General features: G+C 37.6%; 1 protein-coding gene across 2 annotated transcripts; it reads left to right on the plus strand.

Moving 5' to 3' along the window:
• Window positions 1–7866: 7866 nt before the first annotated feature.
• On the plus strand, window positions 7867–13098 carry lman2 (lectin, mannose-binding 2). Of its 2 annotated transcripts, none has more exons than XM_062476602.1 (8): window positions 7867–8089; window positions 8776–8894; window positions 9120–9237; window positions 9344–9426; window positions 10075–10236; window positions 11149–11263; window positions 11404–11523; window positions 11796–13098. In XM_062476602.1, exons 1-8 carry the CDS (start codon window positions 7897–7899, stop codon window positions 11954–11956), a joined length of 1071 nt encoding a protein of 356 aa, XP_062332586.1. In that variant the 5' UTR covers window positions 7867–7896; the 3' UTR covers window positions 11957–13098. The 2 variants fall into 2 exon arrangements, with proteins under 2 accessions (XP_062332586.1, XP_062332587.1); XM_062476603.1 differs by lacking the exon at window positions 9344–9426 and adding an exon at window positions 9475–9554.
• Window positions 13099–13188: the final 90 nt, after the last annotated feature.

The raw sequence follows: 13188 nt of genomic DNA on the forward strand, positions 1-13188 counted from the left end.
CATACTCTGAGCAAAACATATTATGATTTCATAAGAAGCCCAAAAGGATTCTTATCATTCCAGTATGTAAAAAAAGCATGATTTTCCACTTAATGATGGTGCTTCCTTCAGTGTTAACCCAATTGATCAAGAGTACTTTTGTACCAAAAGAAAGTATTTATAACTACATGATCATAAAAGTGCTCTCATTTACACACCTTTGACAATTTGGTGTCAGATTTGGCTAATTAAGTCAAAACACTTACGTATTAGATTGAGCATTTATTGATAACCTTGACATGGAAATAGGTTTGACGTTGGCGGAGTGGATGATATAAGGGAAGCACTCCCTGCCTCCTCGATGCTATGCATGCATACATGGCATATGAGGCAGGGAGCAATAGAGATATAATCCCCCTGAAAGATAGAACATACTGACAGCATGGGGGAGAAGGGGATGGTGGAGGGTGGCAGCAGCACTGATCATACAACAACCGGTGGTGAGTGTGTGCGTATCCACGCTGCTTTTTAATGCTGCCTTATCGGACGTGGTCCAATGGGCTTGTGCTGGCTAACACAGGTGTAGTGATGAGTGGATGACGTGCGCTGCCCGAGTCCCATGCCTGAACTAGCTCCACTCATGAATGGTGGGACAAAGTTCTCTAAGTAAAGTTTTTTTTTCCCTTGGATGGTTGCAAACATTACAAAGCCAATAGCTGTAATGCTCTCATCCTCACCCAACCGGCACACATGGAAGGGCATTCGTTTTTTCTATTACAAACAATGATTTTGCAGACCTATAAACCAATTAGAGCTTGCTTGCTTAAAAATACATTACACTATTTTCCTATTCTGAAACTAGGAGATGCTACAAAACTATGCAAAACATCTCCAAAATATTAATGTTCCTGGAATGTTGTCTGCACAAAATTAAACCATGACAGAAACCTTAGTTTGGAAATGGGGAAACAGAATGGGATAATAATAAATAAAACAAAGTATTTAGAAGATTTTTCCCCATTGAATTGGGTCAGATCTTTTGGGTTGACTTGTAATATGCAGCATTGTAATAAAGATGGAACCTGGAAGAAAACAACAATGCCAAAGCAGTTGTTTCTCCTGGATCTTCCCTTAGATGTGATAGGAAAATAAGAGAGAGGAAGAGAAACCAGCACTGAAGTGGTTCACACTTACAGCCAACATAGGACATGATGGTTTAATACTAGTTTTCTACACCTTAATGACCTGCAGTCATTTAGTCAACTAAGTATTCCATGCTGTCCTAATGTCATTCAGAGCACAGATTCTCACCCACAACTGGATATTCATAGAGAGATCCTGGGTAGACCCAGACTCATAGACTTCATCAAGAAATGTTTAGCTAAATAGTAAGCATGACTCATTGTATTATTTGGGTTGATTGATGACAAAAAGATTAATTTTTCATTAAAAGTGAAGGTAGCTAAGTATGTAAAATGAATAATGTTGACAGGACTATTGACCTATTAGTAAAATGTGCTTTCTTCTCTGAAGGCAAACATCTCAGGCCACACCTAATTTCTGTGAAATCTCTGCCTCTCTCCACACATGCAACTTGCCTTGGAGAGTTTATTACAGTACAAATGTGATTTATGAATCGCAGACTACATGAAAGACAATCAAATAACAATGAAGAAACACTGTTATGAAGAGGCATTTGTCGACACTCTCTTTCACTCATGCACAATTTCACACCCACACACAGACACAGAACATGCGCACACACACACAAAACATGCACACACACACGGTGTTGGGTCATAAAAAGATATTTATAGAAAGGTTTAGTACAATAAATTATATATATTTTCCTACAATAGACAGAGAAATGTACTTGGAGTGCATCAATGCTCTTATTTTCACCTATATGAGATATTTTCTTGTCGTTTCCACGTTACCTTACTTTCCAACTGTGACCTCTCATAACTGAAGCACGAGCACTTTTTTTACTTTGAAGATTAGTCCATGTAATTTTCAATACATAATGATGATTCTTTTCCCTTCTTTTCCATTTTTAGGATTACTTACTCAACATAGAATCATAAAAATATTCAGTATGATGCCATAAATCAACCTTTTTAATTGTATGTGATTGTATTATTATTTATAGTACAATTACTTAATTCAGTTATGGATTTTAATGATTCGCACAGCTTCTTAGGCCTACATAAGCCATGCAAATTGACATGTTGTGGATGAAACTATCTTGAAACTGAATCAGTCTTTTGGTCTTTTTGGTGCATAAAATATATGTGACGCCTGTTCTCCTAGGATTATAAATCGTACACAATGGTATATTCTTCTGCAACGTTTTTGTAATATTAATCTGTGCCTCTTCAGTGGTCTTAAATTAATAGTTGTATAAACTAATTTATTTTCTTCTAATCTTTTGCCAGCATAACCCCTCCAGCAAAGTATCAAGATGAAGGATGAATGTTTATAAATGATTAAAAATGATAAGTCTCATACTGTAAAGTAGTTACCAGTGCTTCCCTTTCCATATTCATTCCCTTAACTTAGTAAACATACTTTTGCTAGACTTAGATCACACCACCAACTGTCACCTTTACAGCACAATCAAATTTGTAGACAAAAAAATATTTTCAAAGGGTTATAGTAAATTAGTAAAACTGATGTTACATCATGTTGCACAAGCACTATACATTTGCAAAATACACACGATACAAAAGCACCTAAATACAACACAGCAGCACAATCAACAGTGATTCTTAGAACTAGTTGGGGGGGATTTTCCAATTCTGCATAAACTTAAATCCATGGCATTTCATAGTGGTAAACTACTTGCTCAGTATAATACTGTACAGTGCAGCATTCACTTGTCTTTCAAGATTTCAGCAAAAATGAATGTTTAAGTTTGAATTCAGTCTAAACTTTGCCTCTTTGACCTTTTTAATAAATTGGATCCTATTGAGTTGTAGTCAGACCATACCTGTCGTTTTGACTTCACCTGGGCTGTCAACCCTGCATTGTTTAATTCTCCTGACACATGAGCTCAGTTTTCAGTGGAAATGTGTAACAATACACAGTATAAATCACAACCCAACAAACCGTTTAAAACGTTTGGGAACTCCTCAGTATTTACTGTATTCTAAAATGAGTAAGATATGCATGCATCTTGTCATGTAAAAAAATGCTTTTTATTCAGGGAGCCATGTGTATTACATTTTATGTTGCTATGTGACAGCTCTGACGAATGAATAAATATAAAGAAATATTTATATGCCTGAGTCTCAGCTTTACTTTGCTATAAACAAATATTTAAATAAAAAATATGTAATGAATCAAGATAGCCATGTCATTCAAACATGCACAAAGGTTTACGATTCAGAACTTTCTTTTTTTTTTTTACACTTCATGGTCATTCAGTTTTAAAGGCAAAGTCAATTAACGGGAACCAACAAAAGCCAGCATCTCAAGGTCTTGTTGCATATCATTTGGCACACTGTGGCAAAACTTGAATGTTTTACTGTTGAGGTACAGTACAAAAATACTATGACTTGTGGTTACATACAAAAGGAACGGGTCCCACATGTGGAGACCCTCATACCCCCCTGTTCTTGTCGTCATGGTTCAACAATAATGCTGGTCATTGACTGAGACAGCAGGTACTAATTTATCCTCGTACCAACAGGTAAACTGTGTGCGTCACTTCTTAAACCTCTCCCAATTTTATTTACTGTAGACTTGCTCTAGACTTCACTTGAGTAACAGTGTAAACAAACCAGGAGGTAGACTAAAGAATCTTCGCCTTACCACATTGTGTTATTTTATATGCTTACAACATTACTGTAGCATGATATAGCTATTCAGACCATTTATATTCTTGAAGACCTTTGATTCAAGAAACATTATTTGTTACTGAATTCTGGCGACAATGACAGAATAGGCATGATAACAAAACACTAGACAGGATGAATACATTTCTAACCTAACACATTTATACATCATTACATCATAAATGTCCGATTTGATGACAAATCAAAAACAGCTCTCTCATGGAGGTCTTCATGGCACCAGCTGTGTTGTTGTGTGATGAGGGAACTAAAGATGTTGACCATCTGGTTCAGTTATGTTGCTTGCAGACAGCTGTATGATAGATATGTTACCACACATCCTGACTCCCAGCTAGACCAAGGCATGACAGACATTATATGAGGGGTGGCCATGTTTAGCTTGAAGGGGACTCTGAGGTATGTTCAGTGACAACATGAAGGTTAAAAGCTTAACTGCCTCAAAACAGTGAAACAAATCACGACACACCATCTTGGATATTGTCCCTGGTAGATATGTTAACAGTCAGCTTGGGCATGATTAGATTCAGGATGGATCTGTTTCCAATAAGTAATTACATTTGACTGAGGCCAGTTGGATATAGATTTTCACTAATGCTAGCACTAACACTGATTCTTTTGAACTTAAATGTTTACACTTAATAATTACTTCTGGTATTGATATGAACCCAAAGAGAAAGGGTCATGTATGTGTGATAGAGTAATACAATATATTCCCAAAGATTTCCCAGTTAGGTATGTTCATTCATGTGAGCCGACAGTCACACCTCTGGTTCAGACACAATTCACTCTGATTACAAAAGCAGAGACTTCGTGGGACCTGAAATGGTCCTAAGCCTCATATGTAAAATGGGTTGGAAGTTGACATTTCAAGAGATTGTACAACTAAAATAGTCTACCTCTATGGCTCTTCTATTTAGTTCCCAGCTCTACTCTATAGTCCATAATGCCTGGACGTCCTTCCTGTTTCATGATTTAGATAGTCACTCCTTTCTCTGGATGTCCCACAGGGTCTCTCAGGCAGGGCCGGTCCTTCCTACAGGCGACAGGCAGCCGCCTAGGGCGGCATGAAGAGGGGGGCGGCATTTTCCGAAGTGCATCCATTAATTAACCCTCCCGCACAACCAGCAAATAATGAGCACAGGGAGACTTCACTGTGTTTACTCTGTTACTCATTGATGTCAAGGTATCACATTCAATATTGGTTTTCAGAAAATTACTGGAATGCATGAACTGAAGAGTGAGAAAGCTCCGATATTGCTTTGACTTTCAGATTTAACTGACTCTCCCTTTGATGTCTCTTCAGAATGAGCACTTATTGTGGTCAACCCCTGAAAAAGCATTGGAAAGCGAGAACATGTTAGATTAAGGTTTAGGTTTTTCTTGTTGTTGATGTTTTCATGACGCAAAAATCATATTTTTTAGAACAATACTGACTGTATCACATCATTTTTGCAAAATGTCAGAGATCCCCATTTGCCTGCCAGTATAAGATGATCCTTTCTTATTGTACTGTCTTCGTTTCCTAAATAATTCCACTGGTGTGTCTATTGGGAAATGGTTATAGCAGAGATGTCTTAAAATGTCCCCTGCTGATTTATATCCATGGATGTTTTTACTGATGTGTTCCTTCCCACCTCTATCCTGTTTTATAGACTGAGACAGCCAGAGGAGACAGAGAGGGCAAGGAAGAGAGCCAGAGCTCCAATGGGCTGCTGCTGATGACTGTCGCAGGCCTGAGCCCCAGGCGGTGTGAAACAAATCTGCCAAAGACTATCTGAATCCCTTCTAAAATGGCCACACTCAAACTGTTAGATTTACACAAACGTTCCACAGCACTTACGTGTACTGTGCAGTGAAAAATTCAGTTTGGCGACAAGAAATATGTATGATAATAACATACACTGAAATGCGTTCAGATTTGGCATAGTTACTGGTGGGGACAAATAGATGGGTTTTTGACATTTGGAGGGAAATGTCCTTACCATCCACCCCTAAATCTACGCCTGTGTAGGCAGCAACAATGAGAGCTGTCTAGACAATTCCAGTGACGATCAGATTAGGGGTATTGGTTGCACATATCATTTTTAAGTGGGTCCCCACCAATGTGGAATGCTGGGGATGCTCCTCTGATTCGGAACTCTGGATATCTGTGTCTATCATTCATTTGCATACTTTTATTTTGATCTCTACTCTTACTGCATAATTGTATTCCGCCTATGCTCTGCACCTCTCTGTGGCCCCGATCGTCTATGGAGGAGGGGATCCCTCACTGAATTGCTCTTCCCAAGGTTTCCTAGTCTTTAAGTGTCTTAGGTTGACTTAGGTGTAGTTCTGTGGGTAGATATTAAGTAAGTAAGTAAGTAAGTAAGACTTTATTTATATAGCACATTTAATACAAGAATTGTAGCTCAAGGTGCTTTACATAAAATCAATAAAAACAATAATACAAGTGATAAACAATTCAAACAAAAATAAAAATCCCAAGACGATCTCTGTTCAAGAGAGAAAACAACTTTAAAAAGTAGGAAAACCCTTTTGAGATCAAATTACTTAAATGCTTTGGTAAAAAGGTAGGTTTTAAGCTGTCTTTTAAAAATGTCTAGAGTGTTTGCTTCCCTAATATTTATGGGTAATTTGTTCCATAGTTTTGGGGCGTAATTGACAAAGGCCGAATCACCAATCTTCTTATGACTGCTTCTGGTGACCTCTAATAGGCCTGCATTTGATGATCGCAGTGTTCTAGCTGGTGTGTAGTTTATAAAGGAGTTAGCAATGTAGCTAGGTCCTTGTCCGTGTAGAGCTTTGTATGTGAAGAAAAGGACCTTAAAGTCAATTCTGAAGGTAACAGGGAGCCAGTGTAAAGTAGCTAGGACAGGACTAATGTGTTCTCTCCTTTTAGTTTTGGTTAATAATCTAGCTGCAGAATTTTGAATGAGCTGTAGTCTTTCAGTGGTTTTCTTGGGAAGACCAGTGAAAAGTGCGTTACAGTAGTCCAGCCGGCTGGATATAAAAGCATGAATTAACTTCTCTGCATCATTTTGGTTTATGAATGGTCGTACCTTTGCTATATTCCTCAGGTGAAAGAAAGCTGTTTTGGTCACTTTATTAATTATTAATTAAGCCATCTGTGACATTGCTTGTAAAAAAAAGGCTATACAAACACATTCATATTTTATTTAGAAGGTATTTATGAATCATATAAAATTAAGCACTATTCCCTTTATGCTTGTACAGTGATAAGAAATACAATAATTAATTGAATGACACCCTGCAGTTTATTCTCTGCATGTCAATAAACCTGTAAATAGTAGTCCATGAAATGCGATTAAATTAATTGATTATTTACAGACAGCATGGGGGTGGTATTATGAAGTACTCCTATAGTATACGTTACATACAACTCCTTAAAATAAAACAGACCGTATGGGACAGAGTTTAGGAAAAACAGTAATCGTGTAACGCCCTCTAGTGGATATTTATTATACTGCCAGAACGCAACATAAGAAACTTTCATTAACACACAGGATTACAAGTGTCACTTTCCAATAAGGGCAGCCGTAATTAAATAAGGAGATACAGTCCCTCATTCTACAATCTCCATTGTATTGTCCAGCAAGACAACAAGTGGCGGCAGAGGGCGAAAGCACTTTGTGTCTCCACTCGAATCACCGAACTGTTTGACTGGTTGTCAGTCAAATCGAGTGGTCAACCCACACTTAGAGGGGCGGGTTATATATTAAATCAAATGTAGCCTAAAGACTTACAATATATAATAACAAGTAATATAATTAGTAACACATTTTAACATAAATAAATAATAAGGACTTTACTTAGGCTAACTATTCAACAACATTAATTAAATTATTAATATAGCAGCATCTATGGATGACATTTTATGGTTTGATTTTATCGACTACTCTTTGTCTTATGCCTAGAATATGAAATGAATGGAATGTCAAAATATGTCAAAGTCATACAGTATTATATGTGCCATACAAGACAGGAACTTATGTCAAGTGATTGATGTTTCATATCGGGAAGAAAAGAACGGGGACTTCGAAACATGGTGCTTGAAATGACAAGAATAGTTGAGTCCGCCACTTCTTTACAGAGTGCTTCTAAAATGAAAAGGTTGATAAAATTCCTAAGCACATGCCTACTTGTGTTACCTCATTTGACTTTAGTACATGGGGATATTACAGATGGCAACGCAGAACACTTAAAACGAGAACATTCTCTCATTAAACCGTACCAAGGTAAGCTAGTATAATGTTAGCTAGGCAAGCTAATTAGCTTGCTACCGTGTAATGTCTTGCACGTCCCATTCTCTGCCATATTTATTTCTAGGATGGCTCAAAATATGTTGATGCGTATGTTACTAATTGATAGTAGCTAAACCAAATAGAAAGCTAGAAGAGTATGACTGAACAAAACACCTACGAGTATGTGACTGCGACTAGCACTACGTCTCATAACCTTTTATACAGTATGGCATTGAATTAAACGTTCGGGGAATTTTTGTATGGTGTTGCATGAAAAGCTGCTTCACTCAGTGGCACTGGAAGTTTTAGCTTCACCTCATCCAAAGAGTATACGTTATTTGAATCATGTGCAGCTGATGTGTAGCCTGTCGATACCCTATGTTCAATATGTGATATTCAACTTAGTCACCACCCGATCCGTCCTCCCGGAAGTAGCAAGGTCCTGTTCTGGCTGTCAACGAATGTAAATATTTACCTCGCGCGTTTGTAACATATTGTTAAAACATGTGTTATTCTCTTACTCACGGATAAGTTAAAGAATGCGTATGAACAGTGGAAATGCAGTTAAATAAGTCCATGAGAGACCTGATTACTGCCCCATAAGCACTGCCAATGCACACTCTTTTTGCTTCGCCATGGTGGGACAATGGAAGTGATTAGCCTATTCATATATTTTCCAGGTATTGGAACCAGCCCGTCCAGTCAGTGGGATTTCTGGGGTAGCACCTTGGTAACCAGCCAATATGTAAGATTAACACCTGATGAAAAAAGCAAACAAGGCTCCATTTGGAACACTGTGGTAAGAACAAACTTTTACAAGCTTTAACAAAAACTCTGGGCCTCAAACTAAACACATTTGCAGGAAGAACAGTTAACACCTAGCAGTTAACCATGTTGCATCTTTAATATTAGTCTGTGTCCCGAGAAACCAGCACCCACTGTTAAAATGCGAGGATGATTCAGAACATGTAAATGGCATTGAATGATCATGTTGTCAGTGTCAAGTCTTATTCTCGATATGCAGCCATGTTTTCAAAAAGACTGGGAAATGCACGTGCAGTTCAAAGTTCATGGTTCAGGGAAGAAGAATCTCCATGGTGATGGCATTGCCATCTGGTACACAAAAGAAAGACTGCATCCAGGTAATGTTGCTGGCAGATTTCACAAAATCTCATTTCATTCCATCCTGCATTGCTTTTTTTATTTTTATTTGTCATTCATGATGTATTTGCCTCTGCCTCCATTCAGGCCCAGTCTTTGGAAACCAAGATCATTTTGTTGGCCTTGCTTTATTTTTGGATACCTTCCGCAATGACCTCCATGGAATGGATGTAAGTGACTGTGTTAGCTATTTGACTCATGTAATTCTTTTATTGCAGGGCCTGTGTTTAGCAGCAATTCTAATTTCCACGGGCTGGCCATATTTATAGACACATATCCTAATGATGAAGCCTCAGACGTGAGTTTATGGACTGTATCGATTTAATTTACAATCCAGCATGATGTTTTATGTTGTTTTGAACTTATATTGGTGTTTTTACCTTAATAGAAAACAGAGTGGTTTTATACAGTACTGTGCAGAGGTCTTAGGCACCTAAGTGTTTTTTTACTCAAATATTATATATATATAATATATTAAGTATTTCATTTTTTGCCTTCTGTATTTGTGCTGCAGTATAAAAGTGCAAGGTTGCTAACATTTGTGTTTAGTAATTCTGCTTAACTTTTTTTGTGTGCCTAAGACTTGCACAGGATTGTATAATGTTTTTGTCTTCTGTATTCAGCGGAAGTATTAAAGTGCAGTTTTGCGAAAATGTTTTCTTTCCATTTAATTATTTCTGAGAGCATTTTTGATATACTTTTTAAACATATAAATGGACTTTTCCACAGTACTTTATATGGACGATAAGCTGTTTTGAGTCAACCAACAGTTGATTTACTTTGCCCCTTTTTCTTCTTTGTCTTCCCTTGTATTTCAGCGGTCTTTCCCTTACATCTCAGCAATGGTGAATAATGGTACCCAGCCATACGACCATGGAAAAGATGGACGTAACTCAGAGCTAGGAGGCTGCTCGGCTGAAATAAGGAACAAGGACCATGACACATATCTGGCCATCCGCTACTCCAAAGGCAGACTGACTGTAAGATTTTTTTAACTAACTAATTTTCAACAAATTGTGAAAATCAAAGTTTGAATAATTAGCATGGCAGTAAACCAAATCACTAAATGTTACTCATAGAGCGCTTTAGACCCAGAACGCAAGTCTTTCAAAACTCAATGGTACTGTGGGGCTGTTTTGACATATAATGTTCTGTTGCAAGTTCTACTCCCTCTTAACACAACGTTTTTTAAGTTAACAGATCAGTGTCCTCCTTTTGTGTAGGCGACCCATCTAATTGTCATCCTACAATTTAGCCTCGGCTCTCGATAGAATGCATTACACCCATTGCTATATAAGCTTTCAAAATAAGGAACATTACCACAAAAAAATTATCCTCTCTTAATGGCCTGTGTATGCTACTCCCATGCCTGGGAGCATGGCTACCTGTGAGTGAACCTAAGCGCTTATAACACTGTAAAAAATAAATGATCGCCTTAAAATTGCAAGGCCGCCTGCTGCACTGTTTCACTGAAGTTCAACTCTCGAGGTACAGAGTAAAGTCACTTCCTCTAAACTTAAACTGTGGAGCTCAGCTGAACAATGTCTACAGTGATTCCAGACAGATATCTTTGACATGGATTTTACATGGAAAAAGCAGGTGTTCTTATGGTTTGGTACACTTAGTGTACATATCAGCTTTTAATTAAATCCAATGCACTGTTCATCAGTAGTAAGTTTTCAAATAATTTTATTACCATTGGCGTTATATGGCAGTAGTGGTTTGGAATATCTGTATCATACAACGTTGATGTGTATTTCATGGGTTAAAGATTGATCCTGCAACAGCAAATTTGTACTCATTATCTTATTGATGAGCTACAATATCATGTTAAATAAGTCATTGTATCTGACCTGAGTATCTGTGCTTTAAGTCATTTGGCATTTTCCTAGGTGATGGTGGATGTTGATGACAAGAATGAGTGGAAAGAATGCATTGACATAGGAGGTGTCCGTCTGCCAACTGGGTATTACTTTGGGGCATCTGCTGCCACAGGGGATCTTTCAGGTAGGTTAAGAGTGACCAGGTTGAGGTTCACCTGGGTAATCCCTGAGGTTGTTTTACTTCAATTCTTTATTTCAAAGCGTATTAAATGAATATATGAAGGGTCCGGATATTGATACTTTGTGTGATATTTTCTCTATCAGACCATCATGACATAATCTCCATGAAGATGTATCAGCTTATGGTAGAACATACTACTGAGGAAGATAGTCTTGACTGGACAAAGATTGAACCCAGTGTGAGCCTGCTGAAGTCCCCCAAAGGTGAGGCAACATGGCACTAATGAACCAATAGAGTGGAGCAAGATCTTTGTCAAATTGTATTTCCATATTTCCACTGTGAATCATTGATTCTTGCATAAAGCCAACACATAGTGTTTAGAGGTTAAAGTAAATACTTTAATACGTTTATGAAAGGAGTTTACTATTAATCTAATTTGTTGCAACTCTGCTCATATTTGTAACCACATTAGAGATGAACCAATAGCATTCTTTTAGATAATTGAATAATAGAAATGTCCACCTCTTATTTTCAGACAACATTGATGATCCAACCGGCAACTTTCGAAGCACACCTCTGACAGGCTGGAAGGTCTTCCTGCTTTTGCTATGTGCACTTCTGGGAATTGTAGTTTGTGCTGTTGTCGGAGCTGTTGTTTTTCAGAAGCGACAAGAAAGAAACAAAAGGTTTTACTGAATAAAGAGCTATTCTTTATGTCAATTTGGGAAGAAACCAACTAACTGAGTCAACAGATTCAATGTGAATTTTGTAGATATGTTCAATTGTTTATATCATTGAAGCACTGCGATAAAAACAAATTATAATTATTATGAAAAGACCACCAGTGATTCCTGCTTGTCTTGTAAATGAGGGTCTTTGGAATGTTTTTTTTAATTTTTCTATTCACTCACTCAGTTTTTTGGGTTTATCAGAACAGGGCAGTACATCACACAGAACTTTCCTTTAGTTTCGAATACAACTCAAACTACATTCAACAAAATTATTTTTAGACAGATGTAAAAAGATTTTATTACCTCTCAAATTTGACCAGTCTCTGATGAAGTTTGTTTTCTATGTGCTGAATATGCGTTTGCTTTTTAACCCTCGTGCTGCCTTCGGGTCACATGACCCAAAGGGTAACGAACCATCATTGTGTTTACCCAATTTTACCCAATACAAAAACAAATAAAAATACTTTTCTTTTAACCTTCGCAATGTGGGGGGTCTGAGACAGCCCGACGGTTAAAAGAAAATGCTTCACTTTGTTTTTGTATGCGGTAAAGTTGTCGCAATACGACGGTGGGTCACAATGACTGATGGGTCAGAACGACCCGAGGAGAACACAAGGGTTAAATTCAAATTTGGGGATTAATCCAGGGTCATTTACTTGTAACTTATGCAGGTTTTGCCTTTTCAGGCTTCAAGCTTCTTTGCCGACTCAAAACAAAGACCCATTTGGGCTTACATGCTGCAGTAGATAGCTGAGAAATATATATAAACATATCAGAAGTTACATAAAGTGTAACTCAGCTTCTAGGAAGTGAGATGTTGATGATGGCCAAATTGGACTTTTTCTGTCTAGATTTTTGGTTTAAGCATGGTTGTATTCAGAGTTACCAGGTGATTTGGGGGGATACATTTACTAGACTTGTCTAGATTTCTTCGTGGTGGGACTTCATTATTGTGCATCAGAAGTTGTGCAGTTCTTTTTTTGTAGTAATTTCCGATCCATGATTTTAAAGTGGAATGTGCAAAAATAAATGACCTTCTGTACAGCTGAGTCAACCAACGGAATTGTTTTGTTGATTTAAAAAAAATAAACAACTCCACTGCTTTTTCTTATGTGTACTTCTCTGTAAATGGTCATACTTCTAGTACAACTCTAGTTTGAGTTGGTTCAGGTTAACTTTACCTCGGTGTATCAGGTC

Source organism: Osmerus eperlanus, chromosome 13 (assembly GCF_963692335.1).
Source record: "Osmerus eperlanus chromosome 13, fOsmEpe2.1, whole genome shotgun sequence".
NCBI lineage: Eukaryota > Metazoa > Chordata > Actinopteri > Osmeriformes > Osmeridae > Osmerus > Osmerus eperlanus.

Excerpts from the sequence above, each read along its gene's own strand:
- lman2 (XM_062476602.1), top strand. The coding sequence starts at position 7,897 with ATGGTGCTTGAAATGACAAGAATAGTTGAGTCCGCCACTTCTTTACAG. Across the intron at positions 9,238-9,343 it reads AAAAGAAAGACTGCATCCAG|GCCCAGTCTTTGGAAACCAA; the intron begins GTAATGTTGCTG and ends GCCTCCATTCAG. Across the intron at positions 11,264-11,403 it reads TGCCACAGGGGATCTTTCAG|ACCATCATGACATAATCTCC; the intron begins GTAGGTTAAGAG and ends TTTCTCTATCAG.